At 44.4% G+C, this 13,488-nt stretch overlaps 1 protein-coding gene across 7 annotated transcripts in view; it reads right to left on the bottom strand.

Moving 5' to 3' along the window:
- The window catches only part of itprid2 (ITPR interacting domain containing 2), a 228,667-nt gene that overhangs the window by 68,540 nt on the left and 146,639 nt on the right, over positions 1-13,488 (bottom strand). For all 7 annotated transcript variants that reach the window (XM_072477597.1, XM_072477590.1, XM_072477574.1 and 4 more), the window contains one exon: positions 10,357-10,441. In XM_072477597.1, the coding sequence (XP_072333698.1) occupies positions 10,357-10,441 (85 nt within the window). The remainder of the gene's footprint in view (positions 1-10,356; positions 10,442-13,488) is intronic.

Here is a 13,488-nt window from a genome sequence, read left to right as displayed (position 1 = left end):
AGAAAGTCTGAAGTTCTTACTATTGGCACAAGAGACAGCATTCGGAATCCATATTTCATTGACACCATCAGGAGCAAGGTGTGTCCAAGCATATACTGAAATGGAAAGACTGCTTCATTATCCAGAACTTCAGATAAGGTATTAAACACCAATGATTGCGCGGATTGAGAGCTTACTTATAGCATTTGTTGGCCAATGATCGCTTCTGAGGGAGGGTCAATGGCCAGACTCGATGATCAAATCTAATTGATCAGGTGCACTTCAAGCATGCATGCTGGGTCAAAGGCAGTCATCCTCATGTGATTGTTACGCAGTTACTAAAATTGATTCCCCACATGACAAGATGCCATGTATGCTCCAGGAAAGCATGCTTGCGTGGTATCGTCCCTGCAACTTGGTGGTAGACTTTGTGGGTTCACAGGGAACCTGGGTGTTTGGCACCACTGCATGTCACACACTGCTGCCACTGGTGGTGGAAGGATAATGTGAGGTAGTTGAAGGAGTAGCAAACACACACATGACATTAACCTGCACAAAGTGCAGTTGCTATAGTACCGTTGGCACATACAATCATATCTTCAGGTTGTGTCTCTTCAGTTGTACTTCCTACTGGCTCTCTTGGCATAGTGGACATGGTTTAACTGGGCAACAAGTTGATGTTTTCTCTGGCTCTTCAAAAATCTCTTAACATAAATATGTATGGTTTGCATTGTAAAGGTCTTCTCAAGGTGTATTCATGGAATATGTTCAGGCTGAGGGTCATGATGGTCATGGTTTCAGCCATGTTGATACACCGACTTTTTAAAAAAAATGTTTTTTATTCTCCATTTTCACATTTTCCTTCAAAATTTATACCCCACCCACAAACAGTAACAAATACAAAATCAATCCCCTTAACAATACCAACGATCCCATCCTCCCACCACCCCAAACGGCCCACCTGTCAATATATGCATCCAATAAAACAAACCCTCCCACGGTGGAAACAAAAAACAAAGGAGAAAAAGGAGTCCAGGACCGCCCATGGTCACCAATTACCTATAGAGTCCACTCCCCCTCCCCCCCCCCACACTCAATGTCATCCAACCTCTGAAAGAGTACTGTACATGATACTCAAGAGTTGTAACCACACCCCCCCCCCCCCCTCCAACTCTGCCCATCCACTGCCGTTTGTAAAATTCCTCCCCCCAACCTCGGTTCCTTCCCCCCAACTTTCCACCCCGGCTAGACCACTCGGACCCTGTTCTGCCAGGCTTCGATGGCCGCAGCCCCTCCCTCCACCTCACTCCCATTCACTGGCCAGTCGGAAGCACCCGCCCGGGTCCCTTTCCCCCTTGCCGACCCTAGGAAAGCCCAGAAATCCCCTTTTAGCACACAAACCCCGCATATCTACCTACACCCCAAAAAGCCCTAATTTCGAGTGAAAGTTCCATCACTTCCCTTGTCCAAATATATACAACATTGGCTTCTTTAGCCCATACACCCGCACGCAGTGAAACAAAAAAGAAGAAAATACAGTCATGAGGTTACATCGGCACATGGCCATTTCTCAATTTCTCAGTTCTGCCACAGTCCTTCTGCCTTCGCAAACTCCTCCGCTGCTTTTGCCGTTCCAAAATAAAAGTCCTTGAACTTGTAGGTCACCCTCAGCTTCGCTGGATATACAATGCCGCACTGCACCTTGCTAATGTACAGTGCCCTCTTCACCCGGTTGAAGGCAGCCCGCCTCCTCGCCAGCTCCACCGTAAAGTCCTGGTATACACATATACCAGCTCCAGCCCACTGCACCACCTGCTGCTGCTTGGCCCAGCACAGGACCTTCTCCTTCACACTGTACCTACGGAAGCACAGAGTCACTATCCTTGGTGGCTCACTTGCCTTTGGTACAGGCCTCCACACACCGATGAGCCCGATCCAGTTCATATCGGGAGGGATCATCCCCCTCCCCCAATAGTTTCGCCAGCATCGCGGCAAAATACTCAGTCGGCCTCGGTCCTTCAACTCCTTCGGGCAGCCCCACAACCCTCAACATCTGTCGCCTGGATCGGTTTTCCAGATCTTCCATTTTTCCTTGCAAATCCTTGTTAATCCCCATCACCTTCCGCATCTCCTTCCCCATCGAGGTAAGTTGATCACCGTGCTGCAATAATGTCTCCTCCACTTCCTTCAGTGCCTCCCCTTGCTCTCGCACCTCCGCCACTGCGCCCGCCACTGCCGTAGTCACCGGGGAAATCGCCTCCTCCACCAGCACACTCAAAACCTCCCTCATTGTCTCCATGTATTTTGTAAATTGCCTTTCGAATTCCGCAGCAATCACCTTAGTTATTTCTTCAGCCGTAAGCAATGCGGCCTCCCCTGGTGCTCCAGCCTCAATTTTCCTTGGTGACCTTTCCACTTCCCGACGGACCTTCAGCTCTTTAATTTACGAATGTTTTTTTGCTCACCCTCGACATTTTCTTTACTGTGCCTTCACTGTGCCTCCTCGGTGCCTTCTCCCTGCTTTTGCTGCCTCCGTGGACCCTGGGACCGGGCTTAAAGCCCCGAAAATGCTGTTCCCGAATGGGAGCCCTCCATTTTGCGGCTGCCTCCCTCCCGCCGTCACCGGAAGTCGATGACACCGACTTTTACATGTCCTGTTGGTTTTCTCTCTAGTTGGGGATGGGCGTTTTACTGAAGAAATGTGGCTTCCATGTTAAAGATCAATTATGTGGTCCCTGCTCCATGGGAACGGACTGATGTACTAATGCCGAGGAGAATCTTCTCTTTTTTAATAAAAAGAGGTTTCTGTCAATTTCCACATTCTTTAAAGAATTGGCCATGGGCACATAGGCCTGCCCCTCAGTTGGTCTCCTGCTAACGGCCTCCTCCCTCCACTCGTCATCTCCCTCCTGAGCTAACTATAATGGCAGCTACTTTCCTTTCTGATTGTAGGCCCTTTCACTGAAGTTTGGAGCACACCATGCCTATTCTGGAAACTCTTGTATGGGAATACAGGGGTGATCCTCCAGAATGGTCAAGGTATTTGAAGCATATCTTCAAAATGCCAATACCCTGTTCAATGGTGTTGCTGGTCTGCACATGGCTGTTATTGTACAGACATATGGGCACCTAAAGGGGGTCATCAGCCACCTCCTCCCGAGAAGCTCACCACGGGTTTGTGTTTAGTCTGGAAGAGCTGAGGAGCTGTGAATTCCTGAGTGTAAACGAGTCATGGCAGCTTCCTAGATAATGCGAAAATACATGCAGGAACAACTTGTTGTGGTCACGCACCAACTGGTCAGTGAGGGAGAAGATTTCCTGTTAATGAAAGTATCCGACTGATGAACTGATGGTAATAAGGTGCAGTCTACAGGTCTCTGTATTTGAGGGAAGCCTATTTTCCAGAAGCTCCTGGTGGCCTGCCTCTTTGCCGACATATCCATTGGAAAGCAAGTTTATGTCTGCCCCCACCTGACCAAGAGGACTGTAATGCACTGTGGGGAGCGGACTGAAATGCCAGAACCGGGAACAATCTGGTTGCATAAAGATTGAGAGCCAATGTCACCTTGTGTAACAGGGCATAGGGATCTGTAGACTGTCATGCCAGATCTTGCTGCATTTTGGCACATGTGTCTACAACCGGGATACTTGCAGCCTTCACTGGTTCTCCGTCATGTCCACATACGACCTTCAGATTCAGTATACCCTCACCTTGGGGTAATAATATCTTGCGGCTCTTCTACTCCCTGGTGCACGCTGCCCTGCTTCTAACTCCTGGCCTTATTCCTTTGCTCTGTCCTCCCGTTCACATGCCGGTCTGGCCCATTTACAAGATGGTGTCATGCACTCTGCGCACTCATCCCTTTACCGAGCCGGACATCCCATCCTTCCTCCTACCTGGATACCCCGGTCAGGGAACTGTCTTGCAAGGACAAAGAGATATAGCCTTGCAAGACTACCCTCTAACTTCCATCAGTGTCAGCCACATATCTGTATTTGTGGTCGTTTTGTTGCATTTCTTAAACTGTTTTGCCCTCTCCAAAAATGTTACAGGTCTTTACAGAGATGTTAAAATGGCTTTAAAACCTTTCTACAAAAGTCGGGTTCTGACAAAGGCACCGGTGAAAGTCTTTTCTAATGGCTCTCAGAAGCACTTTCAAATTCATGAAACATGCAAAATCCGTCCTGCACCACCTGCCAGCGAAGATGGTTTCTGCCAGATATGGGGCAGGACTTCCAGGTCTGGGTTCTCAGCATCATTTTGGTTAAGGTGCAGAACCTCTGTGAAAATCTAGACGCATTGAAATTTATTTTGCATTAAAGCTTTAAGGAGGATTCATTTGAGAAAGCACCCCCAGAAAATTCAGGGTAAACACATTGAAGCACATCCTAAAATAAATGATCCATGCAAAGCATAGCACAAACGACTTCAAAGTTGATTACTACTGGGTTACGAAATGATCTTCAGTAGGAAAATTCCAGTCTACAAAATTATTGGGCCAGTACAATAGATATAAAATTTCATGGCAATTATCAGATCATTTTTGAAAATGTTTGAGCAATGATATCACAAGGTTTAAGCAAACACCTTTGTACCAATGTCACCTCAAGATTATGCAACATAAAAAGAAGCCCTGCCAGTACAGACAAAGGAAAAGCAAACATTCATTTATAGTTGAAATAATAAGTTGCTTCTTGTTGCCAATGAATTAATCCTTAACAACGGTTCTTCCAATGAAAATTGAATATATTTTTGCTTCTGTATCTGGCCTAACAAAGTACTGAAACAGCTCTTATTAAAACTACAACCCTATACGAGTGTGACAATGGTAAACCTTTCCTCCTTCCCTAATAATAATAATTTGTTAAAAAATTGTATTCCAACAATGTAATCAAAACCCCTCCAATTGGCACATTGGGCTAAATAGCTGGTTTTTAAAGCAGACCAAGGCAGGCCAGCAGCACGGTTCAATTCCCGTACCAGCCTTCCCGAACAGGCGCCGGAATGTGGCGACTAGGGGCTTTTCACAGTAACTCCATTGATGCTTACTTGTGACAATAAGCGATTTTCATTTCATTTCATTGCATCGTCACGTTGCTTCTCCATTTTGAACAATGCACATTTAAAATACTTTTGTAATGTATGGCTGATTTATTCAAGTGCTTGGGCCGCTGAAATGTCTTTTTGCAGCTATGCAAGCCTAGTACCTGAAGGAACTAACGCGTGTGCAGCCTGCTTGGGAATCTTCACTTTGCGGCACAGGTCAGAGGTAACATTGGTCCCTCTCTTGAGCTTATGTAACCGTTAGCAGATCCTCTTTTTTATTAATTTAGAGTACCCAATTCTTTTTTCCAATTAAGGAGCAATTTGCGTGGCCAATCCACCTACCATGCACATCTTTTTGGGTTGTGGGGGTGATATCCACGCAGACATGGGGAGAATGTGCAAACTCCACACAGACCAGTGACCGGGGTCGGGATCGAACCCGGGTCCTCTGTGCCACCGTGCAGCCCGTTTAGCAGATATTCCCACACAGTAGAAGGATGTCTCGATTTTCCGAAACCCAAATGTATAACACAATACATTTCAGGTTTGAAGGACATCTACTACAGAATGGCCTCGTCTTCAGCCTGAAATCAAGTGATTTTGATAGAAGTTCCCAAGCACTATATATTTTCCTTAATTTTGCAAGCTTATCATTGCTCTGATCCTAATCATTGATTTATAAATGGTAGTAAGAAAATTGTGATCAGAAGTTCCAAATGAATGGAATTCTCTGATCCAATTCTGGCAACAAAGTAATTGAAATTGGAAGTCACCGTGCTGTCTACATAGTGTACAGTTCCATCTATTGTTTCACAACTAGGATGGGAGAAATTTGAGAGTCACCATCTACCCCATTAGGGTGGACTACTAATATCATGTGCGGCAGACAATATATTTTTTTACTTCTTTTTTTAAAAAATAGGAGCAATAAGAACTGGAATTGTCAACCAGACAGACAACATCTAACATTTGCAGGATAGGAGAAGGCTGGAATATTAAAGGCGAGAAAAGAATCATTGTTGACTTGGATTCGCCTAAAAGATTTCTGACAAGAACTGAATAATCTATATTGATGCTGTATTCAGTCCTGTTTTTATGACAATTACAATCTCCTGTTCTGATATTTATAGCTCAAGTTCAAAATCACCCATTTAAATAGTCTCAATTCAGTCAACCTAGGCTGTGGTGAGACCTTTGCATTATCCAATACAAAATTATGAAATGGCCATGCTTTGGGATCAGAATATATCCTGGAATTTGGGATCAGGATAATCCTGGGATATTAGTTCATAACTAGAAGCTATAAACAATTACATTATTGCTGTAAATCTCTGTAAAATGAAATTACCTCTTTCCCAATCACAAAAGCTCTCATAATTTGGTGTCTGACCCCCAAAATATATTGCAGTTTAAATCTTTACAACATACACTCTAAGCTGTATTTGAGAATGAGCCTATTTTATTATAAAGATAATGTCCAAGTCAAGAATAGTAGAAAATCAAGAGGCAAAGGGAGGGAGGAACTTAAAACAATCACAATAGCTAGAGATAAAGTAACTGAGATCTGACAAGTCCCCTTCACCAGATGGCCTGCATCCTTGGCTCTTAAAAGAAGTGACTACAGGGATAGTGAACACGTTTGTTGTAATCTTCCCAGAACTCCGAGATTCTGGAAATGTTCTTGCAGATTTTAAAGTTGCAAGTAGCTCCTTTATTCAACAGAGAGCAGAAAAATGCAGGACAGTAAACCGAACGTGTCTCATTGCTGAACCGGTTAGTAAAGAGGTAGCAGCAAGATATTTAGAAAACCATAATACTATCAAGCAGACTCAACATTGTTTTATGAAAGGGAAATCATATTTGACAAATTTGAAGTGCGTTAAGGATGTGACAAGCAGGGTGGATTAAGGGGAACCAATTGGTGCAGTGTATTTGGAATTCAAAAAGGCAATTGTTTAGTGACAACATAAAAGGTTACCATGCAATATAAGAGCTTACGGTGTTGGGGATGATACACTAGTACAAATGGACTGGTTAACTAACAGGAAATATACAGTTGGGGTAAATGGGTTATTTTCAGGGTGGCAAATTGTAACTGGTGGAGTGTCACAGGAACAGTGCTGGGGTCTCAACTAATTGCAATCTATATTAATGAAATGGATGGAAGGATTAACTGTATTGTAGCCAAATTTGTTATCAATACAAAGAGGGGCAGGAAAGCAAGTTGTACAGATACAAAGAGTCTGTAAATGGATATCAATATGTTAGGATGGTGACTGGACAAACATTGGGCAGATGGGAGTAGGATGAGGGAAAATGTGAGGTTGTCCACTCTGGCAAAAATAATAGAAAATAATCTATTTAAATGAAGTGAGACGACAGAATGCCCCAGTGCAGAGAAATCTGGGCGGAATGGCAAAAACGTCAGCATGCAGGAACAGCAAATTATTAGAAACAGAATATTGACCTTGGGATTGTGAGAGGAATGGAAAATAAAAGTATGGAAATCTTGTGGCAACTGTACAGAGAATTCAGAGATTGCAGCAATACCAGGCATACATTTGGTCTCTTAAGCAGGGAAATGTTTGCATTGGAAGCAGTTCAGAGAAGATTCACTAAGCTGATTCCTAGGATGAGGGACCTGGATGTTTTTAGACAAAAGATTGAACAGGTTGGGCCAATAATCATTGGAATTTAGAAGAATTATAGGTGATCTTATTGAAACATTGATTTTGAGGGGTTTGACCGAATAGATGCTGACAGAATATTTTTTCCTATGAGAGAATCTAGAACTGGCAGGGAGGGGGAGATTGGGGGGAGGGGCACAGTTTAAAAATCAGGAGGAATTTCTTCTCTCAGAGGGTTGTTAGACTTTGCAGTTCTCTTCCCCAGCAAGCAGTCGAGGCTGAGTTAGACACATCTTTATTGACAAGGGTTACGGGGCGCAGGCAAGAAAATGGAGTTCAGGCCACAAACTCGTTATAAGACAGAGCAGGCTCAAGGGGCCAAATGGCTTACTTCTACTCCTACTTTTCATGTTCTTCACCTCTCTAGAGACTGATGAAAGGGTGGGGTTGGGGAGGTGCAGTCAGTGGTGTACGTGGTTACATCATGACGGACTTCGGCAAGCTTGACGGACCATCTGATCATTCCCTATCTTGTTGTATACTGTACTCTGTATGACCGCAATGTATTCACATTTGTATTCTCAGTGACATAGCTGCTTTGACCCATATACAAAGGAAGGTTCAGGACTCGAAAATGTAACTGCAGTCTATATGGTCTGTGTCCCACGCCCAGTGTTTACAGCATTTACACAACTGCAGACCTCGAAAAATGCAATTCCTGCTGTAACAATCCTAAAATAATGCATGTCCATCGTAACATCTCCATTAACCATCTGGAGGCACACAAGATACAACAAATCAGACTATCTTGCCAATTGTATAACAGTACAAAACAGTGGTAGATCATCTTTTTGTACAGATTTTCAAACCATTATGGTTGACACAAGTGAAGTCCATAACAGATTAGCCATGTGTCCAATCTTATTTTAGTGGATTATGGTATTCCAAAAGCTGACAGAATTGATTGATTTTCTAAAGCAATTTTTTAACTCCCATTTTCTGAGCATTAATTCAATCCATCTCTTAATTAGATAAAAGTTACATACTCCTTTCAAATAAATGGGGTGGCATGGTGGCACAGTGGTTAGCACTGCTGCCTCATAGCGCCAGGCTCCCAGGTTTAATTCTGGTCCTTGAGTCACTGTCGGTGTAAAGTTTGTAGGTTCTGCCCGTGTCTGCGTGGAGTTCCTCCGGGTGCTCCGGTTTCCTCCCAGAGTCCAAGGATGTGCAGGTTAGGAGGACTGGCCATGTTAAATTGCCCCTCGATGTGCAGGTTAGGCAAGAGGGATAGGATGGGGGCGATGTAAATGAGCAGCACATTCAAGGTCGGTGCATTCTCGATGGGCTGAATGGCCTCATCCTGCACTGTAGGGATTCTATGATTCTGAGCCAGGTAACTTGGTAATTAAAAAAAAAAGAGAGAATTCTGGGGCAAACATTCGCCTAACTGTTAGATTAACAACTTCAATACAAGCAATTTCTCACAGTAATGACACTGCTCACGTACACAACAAAACTGGCAGAACTGTCACTCAAAAAGAGGGTAAATTGTTTAATATTCACTACAAATATTTAAAGAATTGTAATTCCTATCTAACTCGTTGGCCAGATAATAGATCACATGCCTGCTAGTTTTGTTTCTGATGAACTGAAACCAGTTGAATAACAACAAACCAGATAGAATGGCCCTCTACTGTTGAAATGGTGCTGTGAGGTGCACTTTGACACTCGTGACAATTCTGCACAACTTATCATGTGAACAATAAACATCACCAGATTCCAGGGGAGGAGAAATACTGTGGCCGTAAATGACAGCAGAAGGTTTATTCAACACGTGACTACAGAGTCAATTGCTTGATGACTACCATGTTCGAGATAATGCCGGAAGACCAGGAGAAACGCATTAAAATATTTTCCTTTGCCAGAACAGAGTGAAAATAAATTTTATCTGCTGCATTTGTTTTCTAACGTGATGCTGGATTCAATAAAACTGCTTGCCTAATTTATAGATTTACACAGCCAAACAGATATTGGCTCAGCAAGTAATCTATTGCTTTATGGCCCTATTTAATGATGAACCCTTAAATGAGAGGACGTTTCTCTGAATTTTGGATTCAGTAGTGAAATTACAGCACATGCTTATATGCAGATGATACATAAAAATGTTACCGAAGCAAAATATTGTGCATGTTGAAAAGTGGGCATAAAAATAGAAAATTCAGGAAAAACTCATCAGTTCAGGAAGCATCTGTGCCAAGAGAACCAGAGACAATATAGCAGGGTCAATGAACTTTCATCATTCCAAGCAGAAATGTTTTTGTACAGTAATACCCTCAATTAACACTGTTCCTCTCTCCACAGATACTGCCAGATTCACTGAGTATTTCCACCTTTTCACTTTTCAACTTGACTAAAAATGTTAAATGGCTCCAAAATTCAAGAAGAAAAATATTGATACCTTAGATTTACACGTGAGGGAGATGTGGGGGAGCAGTGTGGGGGAGTAAAATATTCAGATTTTAAGTACAGGACAAGTTTACTTTGATGTGTTGGGTCCTCTGTTTTGTTGCTGCAACTGTCCTTGTACCACAGCTTAAGGAATGCTCTTTAATATCTGGATGCCAGTCACTTTATGCTCAAAACAAATGAACAGCTTCTTCATTAAATCTGGAAAATCACAGTGCTTTAAATCTTACTACTTACTTTTATTGGCTGCTGAAACTTTGTCATGTGGAGCAGCATTTCTAGTTGCTGGAACATTTGTCCCTTCACCTTCGTTGCTTTGGACCTGTTCAATAAAGTGATAAGCTGAATACAACCATTTGGATTTTTCACAGAATAACGTATTAGATTATCATTTTGAAGGAAGTCAAAGAAACCAGCTGATCGTAACAGGGGACATCTTCTACTGTTATTATTGGAGCCCTTTGTCTTGTTTGCAAATTGTCTGAAATAATTTAGAGCTTAAATATTAGTAGTTCTAAATTAAAAACACTGTAACAACTTACATTTATAAATTACCTTTAACATCCCAGATTAGATAGCAGTTACCAGACGGTGATCCAGAGGCCTGGCCTAATTATCCAGTGGTGTGAATACATGGCAGCTGGGGAATTTAAACTCAGTTAATTATATAAATCTGGAATAAAAATGTTAGTGTCAGCATTGGTGATCAAAGCTATCAGATTGTTGTAAAAATCCATCTGGTTCACCAATGCCCTGACTCAGTCTGGTCTTAAGGTGGCTCCAGACCAACACCAACGTGGCTGACATTTAACTGCTCCCTGGCCCGCAAGTTGTATGAAACCGCTACGCGGAGCATAATAAGGCCGGGGGAGCTGCCTAACACTGAATTAGGCACACACTCCCGAGAGGAAGTGAGTAGTGAGGTAGTTCTGGATGGAGGCCGACAGGCAGGCGCACAATCGCAGTGGACAAAGGGTTGTAGGTGAGGAAGTAATGGTGCACCATTCCTGGCCAAAATTATTGAAGATGCTGCTGTCACTGATAGATGTCTGACAAGTCCCTCCATGGCCCTGGCATCTGGGAGAACTGCTGTGAGGCCTGTCATCCTCATCTGAGGAGGTTAGCAGTTTCTCCATGTCTTCAATTTGCAGTTCCTCTCCCCTTTGCAATATCACGTTGCTCAGGACACAGTGGACAATAATCCTGGACATTCGCTGTGACAGGTATTTCAACACTCCACTTGACTAGTCAAGGAACCGGGAGCACATTTTGAGCAATCCTATGGTTTGCTCTATGATTGCACGTGTTGAGGAGCGAGCACTACTGTCACTCTCCTCTGTTGGATCGTGGGGGCGCGACACTGGTGTCATGTGCTACATCCTGAAAGGATAGCCCTCGTCATCCAGAATCCAACAGTGCACATGGGCAGGGCCTGAAAGAGCCGTGGGCAGCTGGGGAGTTCTTTAAGATGTAAGAATCATGACAGCTTTCTGGGAAATGAGCACATTCTTTCCAGCGGTTGCAGACAACTTGAAATCTACAGGAGTGAAACCTTGTCTGATTGACAGGTGCAGCTGGGTGTTCCCAGGGAGTTCTAATGGCCACATGTGCGCACTCATTTACACCCTGTACCCACAGGAACTGCATGATGACCCTGAAGCCAACAGCGGTCTGGCTGTCAGCAACTGTTGTGAATTGGATGAACTCATTAGTTCCGATGTCACCTCCTGTTTGCACATTTGTGATGGAGCCTAAAAATGCCACACATGTCACCCAGAGATCCCTGAAATAATTCACTGGGGTGGAAGGCAAAAGCTGCAGTTACCTTCAGGGCGACTGCTATGGGGTTCCCTCCAAAGCCATGGAAGCTGTAGGTCTTGAAGGAGCGCTCACAGGTTAGTGACCTGGGAAGCCTTAGCTGTTTCTGACATCACCTTTCAAACGTCTTCAGGTAGTTTAAAAAAAAAAAATCTTTGTTATCACAAGTAGGCTTACATTAACACAGCAATGAAGTTACTGTGAAAAGCGCCTAGCCGCCACATTCCGGCGCCTGTTCGGGTACACAAGAGGGGGAATTCAGAATGTCCAAATGACCTTACAGCATGTCTTTCAGGACTTGTGGGAGGAAACCGGAGCACCCGGAGGAAACCCACACAGACACGCACGGGTAGGACATTCAGACTCCGCACAGACAGTGGCCCAAGCCAGGAGTCGAACCTGGGACCCTGGAGCTATGAAGCCATAGTGCTAACCACTATGCCACCATGCTGCCCGACCGTGTTCCAAAAATGCAGTGACATGCCAATGCTCTTCAGTGATGCGGATGGTTGACTGGATTCTTCCTGACCTCTCTCTCCTTGTGACAAGGCTGATGGCCTTGTGACCTATGTTTGTGACCATGGCCTTCCTCTGGCAACTCCCCTCCTTCATAGCCCAAGGTTGCAAAGAGATTGGTTGTATGAGACCCATTGCAAATCCACAAAGTGAACTGTGTGAAAAAGGCAGGCAAATAAATGAACACATCTGTTGGCATGGCATTAGCATGGCCAATGGGAAATCATGACGCACCAGGGTTTACATCCAGAACTCCTCCTATCCCATAGTGGCCTCTGCCCCCCCAAAATTGATCTCCTGCGAGGTAAGAATGTCCTAGCAGCCCCTGGTCTCCAGTGAGCTAACAGTTTCTTAGAATTGTTGTCAAAGGACACGAGCACGAGGTTCCATCATTTGGAGCTCTTCCCACCTCCACCCCCCAGGACCCTCGAGCTTCCTCCCATCTTCCTTTACCCTCCCAACTTCCCCCTGCTCTTTCCCTCAATCGCCTTAGATCATCAAACCATCAACTTTGGCTTAGAGCTATTGATTCTTGACCTTCCATCGCTCACCCTTGACATTCTGTCATCACCCTGGAACCTCCCTCCATTATCTTCACCTGCCTTTGCTTTCCCCGGACCCATATCCAAGGACCTTTGACCTGCAGCTCCCTCCCCTCCTCAGCACCTGGACCTGTCCTTCTTCAAACTTGCCTCCCTTGGACATACAGGACAAAACCATCCTTTAGACCAAAGCCTTGTTTCCCTTCAGGCACTGCCTCCCCCCAGCCCCCAAACCTGCCAGGGAATTACTGTGCTGGCATTTGAGAACCCGACTGTCAATCCAAAGCTGCGCCATTCGAGTGTCCAACCACCACATATCCCCCTCTGCAGCGCCTTCCTTCTCCCGATCAGTACGGGACTGTCTGGTTCTCCTGCTCCACTCCCCTGAGCCGCTCAGTTCGTCAAACAGAAAAGCTCACCTTAGGTCAAGGGACTGAACAATTTTGCCTGGTACACACTACCGTCAGCTATCGGGAAATATGCAGTTCCCATC

Source organism: Scyliorhinus torazame, chromosome 2 (assembly GCF_047496885.1).
Source record: "Scyliorhinus torazame isolate Kashiwa2021f chromosome 2, sScyTor2.1, whole genome shotgun sequence".
NCBI classification, from domain to species: domain Eukaryota; kingdom Metazoa; phylum Chordata; class Chondrichthyes; order Carcharhiniformes; family Scyliorhinidae; genus Scyliorhinus; species Scyliorhinus torazame.
This window is presented reverse-complemented; position numbering and strand designations above follow the sequence as displayed.